Source organism: Rhineura floridana, chromosome 3 (genome assembly GCF_030035675.1).
Source record: "Rhineura floridana isolate rRhiFlo1 chromosome 3, rRhiFlo1.hap2, whole genome shotgun sequence".
Classification (NCBI taxonomy): Eukaryota; Metazoa; Chordata; class Lepidosauria; order Squamata; family Rhineuridae; genus Rhineura; species Rhineura floridana.
This window is the reverse complement of record NC_084482.1, coordinates 129,116,837-129,136,669: the sequence shown is the minus strand read 5'-3', so window position 1 is coordinate 129,136,669 and position 19,833 is coordinate 129,116,837. Positions and strand designations below refer to the sequence as shown.

General features: G+C 44.0%; 1 protein-coding gene across 2 annotated transcripts; it reads right to left on the bottom strand.

Annotated features, from left to right (window-relative positions):
- Window positions 1-2,166: 2,166 nt before the first annotated feature.
- Window positions 2,167-18,804, bottom strand: LOC133382295 (high mobility group protein HMGI-C-like). 2 transcript variants are annotated; one of them, XM_061621977.1, is made up of 6 exons: window positions 18,444-18,804; window positions 18,106-18,338; window positions 15,803-15,886; window positions 13,405-13,452; window positions 9,070-9,157; window positions 2,167-2,837 (listed from the first exon to the last, which is right to left on the bottom strand). In XM_061621977.1, exons 2-6 carry the CDS (start codon window positions 18,196-18,198, stop codon window positions 2,737-2,739), a joined length of 414 nt encoding a protein of 137 aa, XP_061477961.1. In that variant the 5' UTR covers window positions 18,199-18,338; window positions 18,444-18,804; the 3' UTR covers window positions 2,167-2,736. The 2 variants fall into 2 exon arrangements, with proteins under 2 accessions (XP_061477961.1, XP_061477962.1); XM_061621978.1 differs by having other exon boundaries at window positions 18,771-18,785.
- Window positions 18,805-19,833: the final 1,029 nt, after the last annotated feature.

The window sequence follows — 19,833 nt, the reverse complement described above, 5'->3', positions numbered from 1 at the left end:
GGACATAAACTTCAGTCTTACACCAGAACTGGTATCTTGGTGAAAAATAAAATGTGATTAGATGTGGACTACACCAACCAACTTTAATAAGGGCTGCAATTAATTACATGGAGATTGGCTGGAGGTAGAGAGACCAGAGTGTGCAGTTGAGAGGCATGGAGGTAAGTGCATAGTCCATATCAGGCCAAGGGCAATGTCCAGAGCAGCAAAGTCAAAGGGGCCAGAGGTAGATGCATAGTGAGGTCAGGGAGATGTGGGGTGCATGTGGACAAGAGTCTGTGATGGCTGTTCACAGGAGTCTGTGATGGCTATTCCACTAGCAGTTCAGCGTGTATAACTGTTGGCCAGCCAGTCACTTACTGCTTCCCTAAATCACCTGGTTCAGCTGGGCTGATGAATTGCAGTGCCCCTCTCTAGATGGTGCTGCAGCACAGCAAATATCATGACATCAGCTCTCTCTGCCTGAGAGCTACTCTGATGCTACAGTAAGTAGGCACGGAGCTGCTGCTTCAAGCCCCTTGATGCTTTACAGTGTGATTAAAATGTAAGAAAAGACCTGCTCTTAAGAATCAAGATGTGAAGAACTATTTTCTCACAATATAATGTGCTATTCCAAAGCTATGTTTGCTCACAGGAAGGTTGTTACCATTTCCAGCAAACATCAAGATTTCCTTGAGAAGCAGAAGACACTCTAGCTTGGCAAGGCAGTCCTTACACTCATGCAAAAAGCAGTCCTTTATTGGACCAAAGCGATGTGTGGAACCTGAACCCAAGGCCAGCTCCTGGGTTATTTTCCAGTTTGAAGAAAAGCAACATCATAATCTCGCACTTCCCTCCATATGTAGCCATTAACAATGTAAATGTGGTTTTAATCACTTCTCTGGAATTACAGAAACAGCCTGTTTCTTATGGCTGCTTTGGCATTTACCCTGCTTCAAGTAGTAGCTTAATTATAATGACAAAGGAGTAAAATGGAGAAGGACAGAGATACTCTGCAGCCCCACCCCTCCCTCAGAGAAGATGTTCAGGGGCTCATAGAAACCTGCATCAAAGGTCAAGCTTTCCAAGCTCCTGAACTCTTCTCCAGCTGGGATTAAAATCCTGTCTCCCCCCTCACTTGTCCACCAGCCCTCCCTCTCCCCAAGGCATCTCTCCCATCAGTCCCCAGTTCCCCAAAGCACTCTCCTTCTCTCCTTTATTTCTCTGGCCAGGGTCAGTGGTGGCAGGAACAATCAACAGAAGTGTGCACAGTCCCTTCATGATCTTCACAGCCACGCACTGCTTTTTTTGCTGTGGGTTGAGAATGAGATCCTTGTTAATGCCATTTCCCACAACAATAGACACCCCAGGAGCCAATAAGCATGAAAGGGGAGAGTGTTAGCTAGTACTAAAAAGAGTCTTCTCAGTGGCCCACTCACCTTCTTTCACTCTGATTGGCTTCAATGAGCAAGAAAAGACAAGGAAGCATGTTAGAAGACTGTTCTCAGTGGCTAACACACTCCCCTTTCATGCTGATTGGCTCGTAGGATGCTGGAGATATAGGGACCCTGCTCCCAAAAAAGTAAGGGGTCTAAGCCCCCCCCCAAGACCACAGATGACTATACCACTACACCACCGGCAATCACTGGTGGTTTACAGGGAAGGGGGGAGCTCTGTTCCCACTCCTTGTTAAGCACAAGGAGGAAAAGTGTAGGGGTCCATGGGATTTGTAGTTTTCCCAGGGTTACTGCCAGTTGGTGGGAGGAGGCTTCTGTCCCTGCACATAACTGCTGACGAGGCAAGAAGAGGAAGGGGGAAGATGATGGAGCAGAAAAGGTGGTTGAGTAGGTGTTCCCCATGGGCAAAAACGATTCTATAGTATAGCCTCAAATCTCTAAGTTATTCTGTATGTAGACAGCCAGTGTTGCACAGTGGTTAGAGTGTTGGACTATGACCTGGGAGACCAGGGTTCAAATTCCCACACAGCCATGAAGCTCACTGGGTGACCTTGGGCCAGTCACTGCCTCAGCCTTACCATGAAAAACCTATTCATAGGGTCGCCATAAGTTGGAATTGACTTGAAGGCAGTACATTTACATTTTTAAGTCAGGACTACAAATGTAAGCATGTTTACTAGGATGTAAACCCCATTGGGCTTCTGAGTAATCATACTTCGGACCATGCTGCTTTCATCATTCAAACATTTCTCATTTATTAAATTCAACATCCCTCCTTTCTATGAGTGCAAGCATTCCCAATAGCACAAGGCACAATCTGGTAAAGAGTTTTAAAGAACATAATGTAACTTTAATTTCAGGCAAACTCTGAGGAGTTCTAATAAATCTCTTCAGCCCAAACCAACCATTTAAAAAGTGAATATCTGAATCTTGTGAGAGATGGTCAACGGACTGGGAGAAAACTGATATAAACAACAACAAAAAGCAAGTATAATGCTTCACTTGGCACAGTGAGAGAAGAATGGGAATTTAATATATTAGAATCATAGAGCTGGAAGGGGTCTTTTTGGCCATCTAGTCCAGTCTGCTGGATATTAAGGGAAGCTTCTTGATGGCAAGAGCAGTTTGGCAATGGAACCAATGCCCTAGTAGGTTGGTGGGCTCTCCCTCACAGGAGATCTTCAAGCACAGGCTGGGTAGCCATCTGTTGGGGATGCCACTGCAGCTCTGGATTGCCTGCATCAAGCAGTAAGGCATCTTCCAGCTCTATGATTCAAACATATTTTACTTCAGTGGCACATCAACAAGCCATCTGCTGCTGAACCACAGTTGGAGAAGTGTCCATCGATCTGCTGTGTTCTGTACTTCTGTTGATCCTCTGACATCCTTTTCCAGATGTGCCTAAAGAGAGTATGAGACAAAGAGCAAGTTAGAGCACTAGTTTTTCAAATTTTCTGCCTTCAGGAAACCCTTTCCACATTGAATTGTCTGCTGAAGAGGAACTCCTGTGAATGGCAGAGGATTGCAGTGCACGTTCTAAGGAGCACAGTCAGTTCCAATGGAGCACTGCCAGGAAGACTGTGGGGCATCACCCCATGTGAATGTAAGGTGTATCCCATCACGCTGTAATAGGGGGAGATTGGCAAGGGAATAAAAGTTACCTTCCAGAAAAGCTTCATTGCAGAACCTCAGGGTTCACCAGATCATAGTGTGAAAACTATGTTATTTAGAGCAGCACTAAGCACTAAAAAGGTTCCTCTTTAACTATGGAAATGAGCTGGTATAGCACAGTGGGGAGGAGAGCCTGGCTGGGAGTCCAGAGTCTGTGAGTTCAAATCTCTGCTTGTGTCTCCTTGGTGTAAAGGGCCAGCTAAAGATGATCCCCACAGTGAGTGGGTTACATGCCCTGCCACCTGTGCAGCTGTGGGCAAGCTGCATAGTCCCAAGGAGCCCATTTGCCCCCCAGCTGGCAGTTGTGGACAAGGAAGGGGCTGGCTTGTGCAGCTGTGGCAAGCTGAGCATGTCCTAGCCGGCTGCAGAGGACTAGCCTCAGAGGGAGGCAATGGAAAAACCCCTCTGAATACTGCCTACCATGAAAACCCTATTCATAGGGTAGCCATAAGTCAGGATCAACTTGAAGACAGTCCATTTATATTTTTAACTATGGAAGCACTTTAAAGTCTTAGTTTCAAATCTTGGTTAAGAGGGAATCCTGGTTAGCACTGTTGGGAAAAAATTGAACCAGGGAGGGAAGGAGCAGAGAACTCCATAGCTCCCAATCTTTTATCGTTAAAACTGCTACTTTGAAAATAGTTTCGTTAGTTGGTTTTGTTTTTAGGCTGTGTTTTGTCTCACTTATTTATTTATTAGTTTTATATTCTGCCCTTCCTCCCAATAGCAGCCCAGGGCAACAAAATAGAGCACTAAAAACACTCTAAAACATCATAAAAACAGTAACTTTAAAATATATTACAACAAAACATCCTTAAAAACATCTTTAAACAAAACATCTTTAAAAACATTTTTTTTTAAAAAGCTTTTAAAACATATTAAAAAAACAATTCCAGTACAGATGCAGACTGGGATAAGGTCTCTACTTGAAAGGCTTGTTGAAAGAGGAAGGTCTTCGGTAGACGCTGAAAAGATAGCAGAGATGGTGCTTGTGTAATACTTAAAGGGAGGGAATTCCAAAGGGTAGGTGCCACAGTACTAAAGGTCTGCTTCCTATGTTGTGCGAAACAGACCTCCTGATAAGATGGCATCTGCAGGAGGCCCTCACCTGCAGAGCGCAGTGATCAACTGGGTATATAAGGGGTGTTTCTGGTATCCTGGTCCCAAGCAGTATAGGGCTTTGTACATCAAAACCAACACCTTGAACTTAGCCCGGTAACTAATAAGTAGCCTGTGTAATTTATTTTGTACACCGCCCAGAGAGCCTTTGGGCTTAGGGCGGTATATAAATTAAATAAAATAAATAAATAAATAAAATTCAGCAGCAGGGTGACATATTGGCGATACCCTGCCCCAGTGAGCAGTTGTGCTGCAGCATCTTGTACCAGCTGCAGCTTCTGGACCAACCTCAAGGGAGGTTACCAGTGCATGGTCAGCAAGGGTCAGGCTATCCCAGTCCAGAAATGGCTGCAGCTGTCTTACCAGCCAAAGCTGGTAAAAGACACTCTTAGCCACTGAGGTCACTTGGGCCTATAGCAGCAAAGATGGATCCAGGAGTACCCCCAGACTAAGGACCTGCCCTTTCAGAGGCAGTACGACTGCATCCAAAGCAGGCCACTGACCAATTATCTGAACTTGGGAACTACCAACCCACAGCACCTCTGTCTTGCTAGGATTCAGATTCAATTTATTGGCCCTCATCCAGCCCACCACCGAGCCCAGGCAGTGGTCCAGGGCTTGCATGGCCTCTCCCAATTCAAATGTTGCAGAGAAATAGAGCTGGGTATCATCAGCATACTGCTGACACCTTGCCTCAAATCTCCTGATGACTGCTCCCAAGGGCTTTATAAAGATGTTAAACAGCATTGGGGACATGATGGCACCCCACAGCACAACTGCCAGGGGGATGAGAGACAATCACCCAGTGCTATTCTCTGATAATGAACCTGGAGATAGAATCGGAACCACAGTAAAACAGTGCCTCCAATACCCATCTCACCAAGTCGGCCCAGAAGGATACCATGGTCAAAAGCCGCTGAGAAATCAAGTAAGAATAACAGGGTTGTACTCCCCCTGTCCTTCTCCCAATAAAGGTCATCCTTCAGGACAACCAAGGCTGATTCAGTCCCATAACCAGGCCTGAACTCAGACTGGAATGAGTCAAGATAATGTTTCATCCAAGAGTTCTTGCAACTGCTGCGCCACAACCCTCTCAATCACCTTCCCTAAAAAGGGGGTGTTTGCACCTGGGTGGTAGTTGTCACAAACCAGTGGGTCCAGGGTGAGCTTTTCAGGAGTAGTTGGATCACCGCCTCTTTCATGGCAGCTGGAACCACTCCCTCCCACAACAACACATTGACCATACTCTGGATCCACTTGGTCAACCCCCCTCAGCAAGCTTTAATAAGCCAGGAAGGGCAAGGGTTGAGAGGACACGTTGCTGGTCGCATTGTTGCAAGCACATTGTCCATGTCATCAGGCCGCATCAACTGAAACCAATCCCAAGAAGTTGCAGCAGATGTTGCACTGGACACCTCACTGGGGACTACAGTAGATGGGGATGTGGCGTCAAGATTGCTATGGAAGTGAGCAACTGTACCCTCAAAATATCTTGCAAACAATTAACAGTGGGCCTCCGAAGTGTCTACAACTCCATTTCCTGGAGCTGATGTCAACAGACCCTTGACAATACAGAAAAGCTCCACTGGACTTGAGGATGCGATGGTGGCAGAGAAGTGGGCCTTCTTTGCTGCCCTCATCATCACACAGTAGGCAGAGTTTTGTTTTACTCATGCCCGATCAGCCTCACAGCACATCTTTCGCCATTTGCATTCTAGCTGTCATCCAGCCTGTTTAATTGCCCTTAACTCACTGGTGTACCAAGGTGCAAACCAGGCTCCACAATATTGGATAGGGTGCACTCAGGGGCAACCGTGTCAAGAGCCCAGCACGCTTCAAAATTCCACAACATGACAAGGGCTTCAACAGGGTCACCTGCTTTATCTACTGGGAACTCCCCCAAGGCATTCAGGAATCCAGTGCATTCCATTAGTCTTTGGGGCGGACCATCTTAATCTGTCCACTGTCCCTGCAGGGGAGGATTGAAGCCGTAAGTCTAAACACTTGTGGGTTATATTTTTTATCTTATTTTGTAGTTCATTGATTTTGTGCAAGAGGCCTTATGTACATATGCAGAAAGGTGGAGAGTGTGCGTACGTGTGTGCGTGCATACACACAGCAGCAGCAGCTCTGGAAAATTGCATTTCATCTTCAAGTAACAAGGTTTGTGCTAGACTGGAAGATTTAGAGAACAGAGAGAGAATTCCCTAATCCTGAGGCAAAAAAGTGCTTCATAAATTGGAGAAAACTTGGATTATTTCCAATATAACAGGTTTCATTTGCCAGAATGTTCCCCACCCATTACCCTGTGGTAAAAACTGCACCTTGAGGAAAGCCTTACACCTGTGTCTAAAATGATGTAAGGGTCAACTGTCTACTATGTGCAAAGAAATCTAACAGTCTTGACTCTCTCTCTTTTTTTTATTTTAAGAAAATGTCCAGTGGAGAATGGTGGTGAAGGGTTGCTTCACTGGTTCCTCAGTCACCATTTCTGTTCTTCAAATACCTCCTTCCCTAAATCAGCTTTCCCCCTGCAGGTTTCACAAGGAGGGGGAGGAGAGTTGTGGGGAGACTATATGGAGTAAAGAAACTACTGGCAGAGAAAGGGTTTAAAAATTCCTAGAGTCCAACTCCAAATCTTTATGCCCATCTGCTTTTCCTTTTTAAAAAACCAGGGCTCTATTGCAAGTGTTCGCATGTACTGTGTGCTGTTCGTCCCTCAGACAGAAGTGTGCTGAGCTGCTTCTGGGGCCTCTCAGTACTCCTGATTTGGCAGATGCCCCGTGGAATGTATTTGTGGGAGTGCTTCTGTGAAGAAAACCTGTCATGCTTAAGAAGTCCTACAGAGAATTGAACAAACTGGTGGCCAGACATACAGACAGTGCGGCTCCGCCTCACTCTCATTGTATGCCAATGCAGAAAGAGGGCTGAATGACAGAGGAAATAAAGAGCCATCATAGGCTACAAACCCACACAGTTTGATTGGTTACATTCCATTTACTTCAGTGGAGAAGTGTGCACAGGACTGCTGCCAGGGCCAATGGCAACACTTGGCATTGTCAGGCAGCTGCTGTGGGCCTAAAGCCCTGAAGCAGCCTTTCCCAACCGGTGTGCCTCCATTGCCAATGGCTGAGGCTGCTGGGAGTTGTGGTCCAACAACATCTGGAGGCACACCGGTTGGGAAAGGCTGCTCTGAAGGGATTCAGTGGTGCTTGAGCTCGGCCTTCTTGCCCACCATGTTCCCTAGCATGAATTTATTGGGTTTGTCAGGAAGATGCTGTTTTGACGTTCCTACAATGGTTTAAGTGACACTACATTGGGGCATTGTGGGAATGTAAAAATGGTGGGTGACTCAAAGGTGCCCACTGCAGATTGCAACAGTGCTGCTGTTGCCTGCCATGCTACCACCACCAAGCTTGCATAGGGGTGGGGAGACTGTGAGTGTTAAAGAGAGACCCAATACAGAACAAATCTGTTATATATGTAACTTCCAGAATGTTGGAAGGAAGGGAGGGATATAAATCAAATAAATAATATCAGCATTTCGGTACAGATCCCTCACCCATTTGGGTAGATGTGAAAGATATATGACATTCACATGATAAACTGCAACTTCATAACACCCCCCCCAAAAAAGTGGTACATTGTGATTAGGGTTGCCAGGCTCAGGGCCTGAGACTGATCCTGTACCTTTAGGAGAAGAGAAAGTCAGCCAAGTACAGGTGTTCTTGCAATAGTGTAATGGGAAAAACCACAAGGTGGAATTCTCCCTTCCCCCTGCACAACTTTTAAAGATACAGAAGACCTCTTGGAGGCTGGGCCTGGCAACCAAGAGGACTTCTGTATCTTTAAAAGTTGTGCAGGGGGAAGGGAGAATTCCACCTTGTGGTTTTTCCCATTACAGTGTTGGAAGCACACCTGCACTTGGCTGACTTTCTCTTCTCCTAAAGGTACAGGATCAGTCTCAGGCCCTGAACCTGACAACCATAATTGTGATAAACAGAGGTGACACTACAGGGTTCTTGCACAACAGATCTGCTTTCAAAAATAAAACACCATTTCTATGTAGTAAGAAAAGTGATGGGAGAAAAGCACTGAGATGTGTGGGACAACTGTCATTTGACGTCAACATCATATAATCTCTGTGCACATTTTGTGCAAAAAGAAATAAGGACGAATGCTCAACAAATGGGTCATCTGGAATTGGCCCCTTTTCTGCTATTTGCATCATTGCTTTATCCTGTCACATCAATGTCTTTCTGATCAGATGGCACAGGATAGGAGGGTTTGGGTGCACATACGAGCATGTATAGGAATGAATACAACTGTCCTATGCAGAACAGAAAAGCGCAACTTACTGTAGCTGTTGTTTCAAGTGGTATTAAGGATCTACATATGATACAAACCCTACAGGCAGGAAGTGAGGCCATCACAAAGGAATCTGTGGCTGTAGCCGATGCCACCATGCACCTTAAAGGCGGGAAATGATACGACAGCAGACGTCAGAGAGGAAATGGACTCAAACAAGTAAAGTTAAACATCCTGGAATTTATCAAGTGGCATCTACTTATCAAGTGGCACCTTCTTAGAACTCAAGGCAGTGCTTGACAGTCACCAGCTTGATTCATACATCACATGGTGAAATATCCTAACAGACAGTAGGGTGAAGCTACAGAGCTAGCAACACTTTCTCCATCTCTCCCTTTTAACTTCAAACCTCTTAAAAAAAAAAAAAAAGTTTGAAGAACAGCTTCCTGCAATGTGTTAAGATGCCTCTATCCCAGTTTCATTTAAGCGCTGATACTCATGTTATTTGCAAAAGCAGTATTCTAAAGCCACATACCTTCTATGGCACGGCATGACGTATTAGAGCTTGGGTTGCTTCTCCCTTGAATGCCAGCATTCTGTAATTCTTCCTCCTGGACAGCAAGCTGCAAAAGAAATATAAACACCTGACATGGGCAAGGCTATCACGATGGTTGCTAGCCATTGTGGCTATGTTCACCTCCATTGTTGGAGAAATTATGCCTCTTAATATCAGTTGGTGAGAATCACATGATATGCTCAGGTCCTGCTTGCAGGCCTCCCATGGGCATCTGGTTGGCCACTGTGAGAACAGGATGATGAACTAGATGGGCCCTTCACCTAATCTAGAAGGTCTTTTCTTATGCTGAACCATGTGCTTAATCTCTGTTGATTTCTTTGGGGCCTGATTCAGCAGGGCTCTTCTTATGTTTTAATGACAATATAAAACGTTTCAATGTCCATGCAATAAGAGCCAAACAATCAGGTTTTAGTAATATTTCTTAACAAATCCTCATACAGGTAGTCTACAGAAGTGACATCTCCCCATCTTCTCAAGGGTGTTTCATATCTTACTTTCCCATAGTCATAGTTATTAATGCTTAGGTAAAAAGTGTGTACTTGATAGTGTATTTTGCCACAGCAAATGTCTATTTCATTCTGCCGTCCAACATTGCACTGTGCACAATTCTTTTTGTACCAGATGCAAGCATGTGTGTGGGAAGGATTAAAGCACAGTGATAGATCACATGTAGAATGTCCAGGGTTCTCCCATTAAAAGTATTCCTGGGAAGGTGATTGGAAAGATCTTGGACTAAGACTTCAGACAGCTCCTAAGTGTCAGAGTAAACAGTTTTGCGTTTGATGGGCCAATATTCTATCAAGGCAATTTCCTATAGAGACACCCCACTCATCTTGTGCACATAATTCTGAATGTACATACTCAGGAGGGCTTTGTCTTCATTTTTGTATTTTAGATTAGACATTGAAAAGAGCTCCCATTTTCCAACCATTTATAGCTTTTCCTTGGAGCATGTCTGGCAACACAGTGGGAACTAGCCGCTGTGCTCAGCAGTACGTTGGCAAGTAGCAAGAAAAGGAAAGGCAGTGCAGGTCAGTGATTGCTGTGTTAGATTAGATATGAAAAACCCAGCTTGGAATCCCACCTTGGAATGGTTGGGGTGTTTTGTTGGATGTGTGAATTCCTAGCGCTTCCTGATACTCTATGACAGTGTAATAAAACCTGATTTTTTATCTCATCGGTGATTTTCTAGCAGTTCTCATGTACAATGTTAGAGAAGCTGAGGTGCTGTTGTCTTTCATCTATGAGCAGATTCCAGAGCAGAGTGACAACTTTTGGAAAGAGTGGATCCTCTTCTGTTCATAATGATGAGATCCAATGTTGCTATGGCTAAGCCCTGAAAGTATAGTGTAATGGCTATAGGATTTTACCCTTGGTAAAATGGCATAAACCTAGGTGACTCAGATTGAATCTGCAGATTGGCACATCTTTAAAAGGTTATCTCCCTTAGATCCTTCACACAGAAAGGTCTCCTATGCAGTGGGCAGAACTACCTGGATATGAAGGTTAAATAACCTCCATTCATCCCTTTGAACAAGTTGTTGAGGAAATGGGGGAAAAAACTGGATGAAATCTGTTGGAAAGGCAGAATTTCCCAAAGACTCTAGAGAAGATTAACCATCCAAGATTCATCTTGCTTGATGGATCAGTCCCTTCCCAAAGTCACTCATTGGGCAATCTTATGCTATGTCTACAGAGTCTACACAGAAGTAAGCCCCTGTGAGCTCCATGACACTTACTCCCAGGTAAGTGGGCATAGGATGGCAGCTTTAATTTCTCTCATCTGCTCCTTTTGCATCTGTCTCCCTTATTCTATAACTAGGATCTGTTCAACTAGAAGGTACCTGCATATATTACAGCAATGGTTTATATACTTTGCTGTACTGACGTTCACTATTCTGGTCTGCTTGATCCTCACAGACGAACTTCTTTTCTTGTCTTATTGCCACCATGTGGGAGGACACTTGAAATGTTTCTGTGTTCAGGTGCTTCCTTTGTCTTCCGTGGCTGCAATCTAACAAAGCTAAATGGGTATATTTATTTTTTATTTATGAAATGTATACCCCTCCTTTCCTCCTGAAGGAGCCCAGAGTGGCATAAGTGGGAGAGAACTGTGTACATAATAACTCTGAAGTTATCCCTGGACTCCAGGGGTAGCCAACATGATGTCCTCCAGATGTTGTTGGACACTACCTCCTATCAGCCCAGCCAGCATGGCTAATGTTCAGGGATGAGGGGAGCCCAACAGTATCTGAAGGCCTCCAGGTCGGCTACCCCTGCTGTAGCCCCTTGCATTGCTGAAGAGTGCACAATTTAAATTTGGCATTTTAATATAAAGAGGGGGGGTCCTTTTCAGCACAGCTCAGAAATTTCAGAGAATTCTCCAGTTCATCAGCAGTGTCCTCTGTTCATGGTAGTCCCAGGAAACACCTCAAAGTTCAGCAATGTCACTGGTTGTCCAACTTTGGACTACAATTTAAGAACCAATAGACTAGAACTTAGATCATGTCCAAACTATACAGTTAAAACCTATGACCTTCCCCAAAGAATCCTGGGAACTGTAGTTTGTTAAGGCTGCTAGGAAGTGTATCTCTGAGGGGGAAACTACAGTTCCCAGGATTCTTTGGGGAATGCTGTGTGCTTTAAATCAGTGGTTCCCAAACTTTTTTTCCTCCCATGGACTACTTGGAAATAGCTGAGGGTCTTGGTGGATCCCTTAATGATTTTTCTGCCTGTGGCAGCGAGTGTAATGCACTGTGCTAAATGCTGTATGATCTTAATTGTATTTTTATTGTTTCTTTTATTTCTTATATATTCCATAGAATTCAAACTGTAACACAATAAAAAGATAACATAAGAAAGAAGCAATAAAAATACAATTAAAAATTACTATAAATATTTAACATGGACATGCCATGGGTCACCTGAATGAAGCTCACATACCACAGTTTGCGAACCTCTGCTTTAAATGTATGGTGTGGATGTGACCTAGGCATAGTATGTCACACTTCTGCTGCTGCTTCAGATTCTATATTGTCTTCAGCCACATATCGGATACCCTGAACAGTTGCAAAGCTATGTTGTGAGTCATGCTTGAGACTCCCCTCCCCTTCTTCTGTGTTGCTGGCAGTTTAACCACAGGCCAGCCTATCAACAGGTGTCTTACAGCCAGCCACTGTGACAGTTCAGAATACTTAACAAGCAACCTCCTCCTATTTGTATTTTTAGTATGGGGCATGTTTAAGATTTTTAAACTGCAAGTTGCCTTGACCCATTCTGGGATCTGAATAATAAGAAATCTCTCTCCACAGGTGATAGGAACCAACTCATCTATTGAAATACTAGAAATACAAACAAGTTGATTACAAAAAGCAACACAGAAGCTATTAATCTGAGAAACATCTTCTATCTCCATATAGCTGCATAAATCAACCTTTACAAAGTCCAAAAGGAAAGGGCTAAAGCAATTAGGAATGCAGGACACTGATTCATGGGAGATTCTTCCAGTGCAATCCTGTGCATATGTACTTGGAAGTCCTACTATGTTCAGTGGAGCTTACTCTGGAATAAATGGGTTTAGGATTGCAGCTGTAATCTTCCTTGTGAAGGAGAGAGGTTAAAAGACCAGGGCTGGGGAACCTATAGCCCTCCATATGTTGCTGGACAATAATTCAAATCCCAATTCGGCCATGAAGCTTGCTGGATGACGTTGGGCAAGTCACAGTCTCTCAGCCTAACTCACCTCACAGGGTTGTTGTGAGGATAATATGGAGAGTTGTGAGGATAAAATGTACACCACTTTGAGCTCCTTGGAGAAACAGTGGGATATAAATGTAATAAACAAACAAGCAAACAAACATCTGGAGGATCACAGGCTCCCCACCCTTTAATGTAATTGGATGAAGGTTAAATCTGGGAGCAACATTTTCCATTATGCTATTGGAACAGGCTGGTTGCATACCTATTCCTAAGTAGCACAGTGGCTTGTCTCAAGATCTCAGGCTCATTCTCTTTGCTGGTTGCTACTAAAGTTTGTTCTCAATATCATATCCCATTGCTGATTTTGCACATGAGTCTATCTTGCAAATTTCACAGGCTTACTCATGGGAAGCAGTTTCAAATGTTCTGAAGGGGTCATGGGTATGAGGGTGCTAGCCCTTTCTCTCCCCAGAGCTTGCTCACTTCCCAGATGTAACTTGCTTCTGGTACTGTGCAATCACTCCTCAAACTGCTTTAGAACATCAGATGCTACTTGAGGGGAAAAAAATACAGTTTTGATTCCACTTGACTCACCCATTTTCGAGGTCTTCCCCTGGGCCTTTTTTCAACAGAAGTTTGTACCTGTAACAAAGAACAAAACAAAAACCTCACTCTTAGGCAACCAGTGATCTTTGCAAACAAGGTGTGAGAAAGCATGTCTAGGGGCTCCTCCAAACAACTGGTTTAATGAGCTTTTATCTTGATTTGCTTGCACGAAGCTTATACAGAGGTTAGCAGGTTTTTATTGAGCATTCATCCTGCATCCATCCTGATTTGCATGTGCAGTGGTTATACGGCTTCCTGGAAATCAGTCATTCATCCCACATTTTTCAGGGCATTTTCCTGTCATTTTTACCAACTGCAAAATTTTCATCCCCCCCCTTCAACTGGCATTATTTTCTGTGGTGTTTTTAACTGGCTTTTTAGCTGTTTGTATTATATTGTATACATTGCCTTGAGACATATATATGGAAGGTGATTAATAATAACTACATAAAATTAAAAGCCTCTTTTTAAAAAGTGAAATTTCTACACAAGGGTAACAGAGCACTTTAATTGTGCACACCTAAAATTCCAGTATGTGCTTGAATCCCTTCCAAAAAATATTGATAGTTTGGAGTCAAGCCTGATCAGGAGCAGTCTTCAAGTCTGTGGGATCTACTTTGCATTTTCTGAGAACACCTGTGGTCCACTAGCTGGAACCAAGTGAAACATAGTGGCTTAGAAAGGGGTGGACATTCATTCATAGGTACTCTGCTTTAAATCTAAGTATCTCAGGCTGGGAATTTGAGCTCACAGTTCTTTCATACAAGAATCCATTCCTGGTCCCCCCCCCCCCAAGATCCATACCACATGACTTCCCTCAAAGAATCCTAGGAATTGTAATTTGCCCTTCGCAGAACTACACATTCTCAGCACCCTTAACAAACCACATTCCCCATGGTTGTTTGGGAGAAGTCATATGTATACTGGATGCACTTTAAAAAAAAATTCAGCAGTCTAATTTGAAGGGAAAAGTTGTTACTATTATTAAACACATAGGAGTGAGAGATCTTTGGTGATTTACTGGAGTTCACCCAGAGATCTACATGTATATCCTGATCTACCTTCTGCCCACCCCTGGTCTAGGTCCTGGTTTGCTTGAAGTTCTAATCCAGAATTATTTTAAGAGCAGGGGATTTGTGGAAGTGAGTCCTGCCTGTTGATGCCAGGGGCTGATGCCAATCCTGAATGAAAAGAAGTGGATGGGAATTATATAGCAAAGGTTTAGAAAGTGCTAAGTGAGCATATACTGGCCAACACTGAAAGATACCATCCAGAGAACAATTTTGCTATTTAGGATTTTCCAAAGGACAAAGATAATAAATTTAAAAGATCAGGAAGCATTTACAAACCTAAAGTAAACAAAATACATGAGCAGCAATCATAAAATAATCACAGTGCTGTTCCAGTAATCAGAAGGGCAACAGTTCAATGGTAGAGCATCTGCATTGCATGTAAAGGTCCCAGGCAGCTCCAGATAGAGTTAGGAAAGACTCTCATCTGAAACCCTGGAAAGCCATTGCCAGTTAATTTAGACATTGCTGACCTAGATGGACCAATGGCCTTAGTTAGTACAAGGCAGCTTCCTATGTTCTCCAGCTCAGCACTGGTGTATACTATCAGTACCAATCCTCAGACCAAATGGGTCCAGGACCAAAAACATGATTAGGAAGGACCAGACAAGAGCTAAGCCTAAGTGGCAGAAAGACTGAGGAATCCAACAGACAGAGATCTAAGGGTAACAAAGAATTTTCCTTGCCTTCCCACCCATTTATCAGCTCCCTTGTGGAAATGTTGAAGTGAATGGACTGAACACTAAACAAGGAGAAAGATGGCAGCAGAACAAAGGGTCTTGGTACCAGGAGGGGAAGAATCTGGAAGTTCTTGGTGATAACAGATTAGGAATGGGGAGAACAAGAAGGAAAACAACAAGAGGAGGATGCTGGTGATGGCAGCCAACTACCATTTGAAGCAGTGCAGAGAGAGCCCCAAACCAAGAGTGATGCTTGGGATGGCAAATAAGAGTTATGAGGCATTAGGGGGAAAAGGGCAAAGGGGTGGCTAATTGGAACCAGGCAGTCAATGATAATAGTGGAGAATTATGACAACAACTGGACAACAGCAGCCTCCAAAGAGAGGGGATGATTAGAAAGCAACTGGTGGATTACATTTTAGGACAGGTGGGAGATATCAGAAAGGGGCTTCTAGATTGCACAGAATTTGCATATGAATTTAATCATTTTTAAAGCTTTAGTGAGACTTGGGAATGAGAGGATGCCAAAGGATTAAAGATGAACACACTTCCCTCTCCACTTCTCCTCTAAAAACCCAGGAGATGATGTGTTGAGGGCCAATCAGCTTGAAAGCTCTTTCTGCCACTGACTCTTACCATCCGTCCACTCCCAGCACTCAGCTTTTTGCTTCCTTTTGGCCTTCCACGAGGTTTCTTTGGTGGCAATGGTCCAACAAGCTCCTGTTTGGGCAGGGAAGAGGAATATATTTGCCCAGAGCAGACATGGTAGATTTGTTATAGAACACACCAAAGGGGCACTACCACTACAAAGCAAAAGCAAACAAAAATCCAACAGATTCAGGAGACGTCCAACTACTTAAAATCTCAATGTGTTTTGAGCTCTTCATCAGGGGACAAAGAAAGGAGTAACTCCCACAGTTATGGCAACTTCCTAGATGGCTGGCTCCAAAAGGGCCACACATATGAGTGGCCCCATCAACAGGGTGTCTCCCACAGATCTTAAAGCACAGGTTGGCAGGTACAGGGGGAGGTGATTCTCTAAGTATTTGGGCCCCAAACCATTTAAGGCTTTGCATACCAGTGCAATGACCATGTATTGGTCCCAGTAGCAGCACACAACCAGTACAATCCTTTAAGGAGTAGTTATATATGGGCCCATCTTGCTGCCACACTTAACAACCTGGCAGCAACATTCTACACCAGCTGTAGCTTCCAGATCATCTTTGAGGGTAGCCCCATGTAGAATGTATTGAAGCAGTCCAATGGTTACTAGAGCATGGGCTACTGTTGGTCACACTATCATAGCTTAGAAACAGCTGTAGCTGGTGAACCAGCTGTAGTTGGGCATAGGTACTCCTCACCACTTGAGCCACCTGGAACTTAAGTAACAGTTTAAAAACAAGTAGTACCACCAAGCTATATACCTGCTCCTTCAGGAGGAGTGCTTTCCCCCCTGAAACAAGCCATCTCTCTAATTCCTAGACACAAGAACAACCTATCCGCACCACTTATCAGGATTCAGCTTCAGTTTATTGGCCCTTGTTCAGCTCATCACTTTCTCTAGACACTGGTCCAACACTTGCACAGCATCTTCCAATTCAGATGTAATGGAGAGATAGAGACGAGTGCTATCAGCATATGCAGTTATGCATAAATAGGTAGCAAATGCATGTATGTACATCTAGTAATACATTCATTATTTGCCTGTACTTTATCCCTGTATCAATGCACTTCACCCTTGTATGTGGCTGTGAGCACACTAGTCACCTACAGCAAAACGTTTCCATTGGCCACACCTGGAGGGAGAAAGGGTTGATCTGCCAATCAGTTGCTAAATCTCTTTGAAGCACTTTTTTTTTAAAAGGCATTCAAGCTTTTACAGTAAAAAGTGGCGGGGTTTGACTAGCATCGCGTGCCCCCGTTTTCAGGAAACAGAGATGGAGATGCACTGGAACTGGCAGAGCAGTAAGTATGTTTCTACCCTACGATAAGGTATATTATCTTTTAATGCAAGAATAGTCACATCAGTGCCTATTATGGTTGAAATACATGGTTCTGGATGCTGGTGAGTGTGCTTGCCTCCTTCTAATAAATGCATCTAGACCCCCCCCCAAAAAATACAGTCATGCAGCCATTCATATGTTATACTATACAAGCTCGCTGACAGGCAAGGATTAATCTGTGCAGGGAAATTAAGTGTGGAAATTTGCCCTATCAAAAGAGATGCATTAATTTTGTATTTTCGTTTTTGTGTGTGCATATATCTGTGTAAGTCTGACTGAAAGCCACCTTATAGCTTTAAGATGTAAGCCAGCCCTCCCCTACCTGGTGTCCTCTAGATGTCTTTGACTACAACTTCCATCAGTCCTAGTCAGCACAGAATTCATTTCCTTTTTTCAGGACAGCATGGGTTTGAAAGATCCAGATCTCCAGACCCTGTGCCCTTACCTTTCTCTCCAGTCTTTCTTCCGACAATGTCTCAAGGTAAGGGAACCTCTGTGTATTACAATGAGCCCTGGCTACCTGTAAAATGCATCCCTTCACAGCTCTGTTAAGAAGGAGCTAGCCATCTCAACCATACTCAGTGACATCATGATACTAAAGACAGTGAATGGCAGCCCTCCTCTTTGGATTTGTAAAACATCCTTCTAGAGCCCCTCAATGTCCATGCTACGCTTTCTCAGTTTATACGAAGGCCAGAACAATCAACCCATCACTCCCTTTACAGTAAGCAGATTGGTTTCTGCTAAGCCTTGCCTAGCAGAAAAAAGGGCTCTTGAACCCCAAACTTAGAGATATCAAGACATGTCAAGCTGAGGGTCACACCTAACAGTCATTCTAATAACACCACACTCTTTGTGGCCAGAAACATACTTCCTATAAATCTTAACATGGTGAAAAGGCAAAGCACTGAGATTACTAAGAGGGTGGACCTTTACCTGGGGCTGCTTTCTTGGCCGTCCTTTCTTTCGTTTGGGTATTTCACTTACAACAGTGGATCCTGGTCTCATTGGCTTTCCAATATTGCTCATAGTGACACTCTGCCAATCCTCTGGAGATGATCAGCCAACAGCTTTTCCCAATGCAGCCTTTTAAAGGAGCAGGGGTGAACAGTCTCACTTTCCCCCTGCCCGTTCTCAGCTGCTAGTAGTCAACGCCCTTTGCAGCAAATCTGTAAAGGGCAAGAGGTGAAAGGAAGAATGCAGCAGGTACGTTCGTGGCTTTTAATATCCCACCAGATGAACCTCAAAGACAAAATCTCACTATGTTCTCCCACCTTTTCCTTCCATCCTCAGCAAGTTCCAAAGTCTTTACAGAACTCCCAACAGTGCCTATAAGCTCGATGGACTGGGAAATTCTCTTGCATAGATCCCACTGAAAGCTCTGCATAACAGCTTGCAATAAACTGATGCGGGGGGGGGGAACTAGAGGTAACCAGTTTAGTGGGGATTATGCAGAAGAACTTTCCACTTAGTTGCAACCCAGGCTAGTTGCCAAATATCCAAGAGAAATAAGCTTCTTCCCCATCTTTAAGACAGAGAATCCTACAAGGGCAAGGAGCACAAAAGCATCTGAAAGAGGAAGGTATGCTAGGCAGGATCACCTGCAACTCCTTAACATTCTTCCTTGTTGCTTTCTCTGCACCAAGGATTCGTTAAGAATCATCCCAGCAGCCTCAGGGCAAAGGCTATTCCCCAGTTTTTAAACATGCAAGCCACATGTGCATTTTAAATGCAGACTCAGTAATGTGATAAGGAAGGAGGAAGCTTACCTGCCATGAAGCTGGATAGCACAGCTTGCTCTGGCCCCAGCACACTCAGCCACCTAAAGAGGGGGAGAAGAAAGAGTGATTCAGTGAGTCACCCTTTTCCTGCCCTGGGGAGGGGGGAATGCTAGTTTTGAAAACTGCATATGTTCATTTCAGGAGCTGTATTTCACTCTCAGTTAGTGATACAGAAAGCAGGTTGACTGCTGCTCAACTATGTACTTGTGATGGCACTCTTGAGCTGTGGCACCAAGTGAAACTTTAAAGCACTTACTTTTTAACTCAGCCAGGATCTTGCAGTAACAGACAGGGGGGAAACCCAACCAGTGGTAGTCACGTTTTTCAGCTGCCCCATTTACTACAAATAAAACCAGTTTCCTAAAGAGCAAGTGAGAGCGATCTGAACAGAAAGAGAATAGAACATTTTCACACATCCAACAGAAGAAGGGTAATCCCACATGTATTGTGATCTCATTTCTTTAAAGTTTCTTTCTCATGAGAAGAAACCAAACATCTGCTGGGCTTTTGATGAGGCACAGTGGTTCTGGGTTTGCATGCAAAACTTTTACAGGCTTTTGCAATATGTTAACCTTGACAGTGACACACAGGACTGGAAACTTGCCCAGATTAAAGTTAACAAGGCTTTGCCAGGGATTTAAACTAAGGACAGGTCTACAAGGAAGATGCCTGAGCTCCTGCTTGGTCACTGTTATGAGCAACTGGAAGCATAACACATACCCCTGAAAAAGAGAGTCATCAGTTTCCTCAGGGAACACTGGCAGCTGACTTAGAAAGACTATTAATCCCTGTAGCTCTGTCTTGTCTACTTAGAATGGCAGTGGTTTTCCAGGATCTCAAGCAGAGGTAATCTGCAACTGGATCCTTTTCATTGGAGATACCA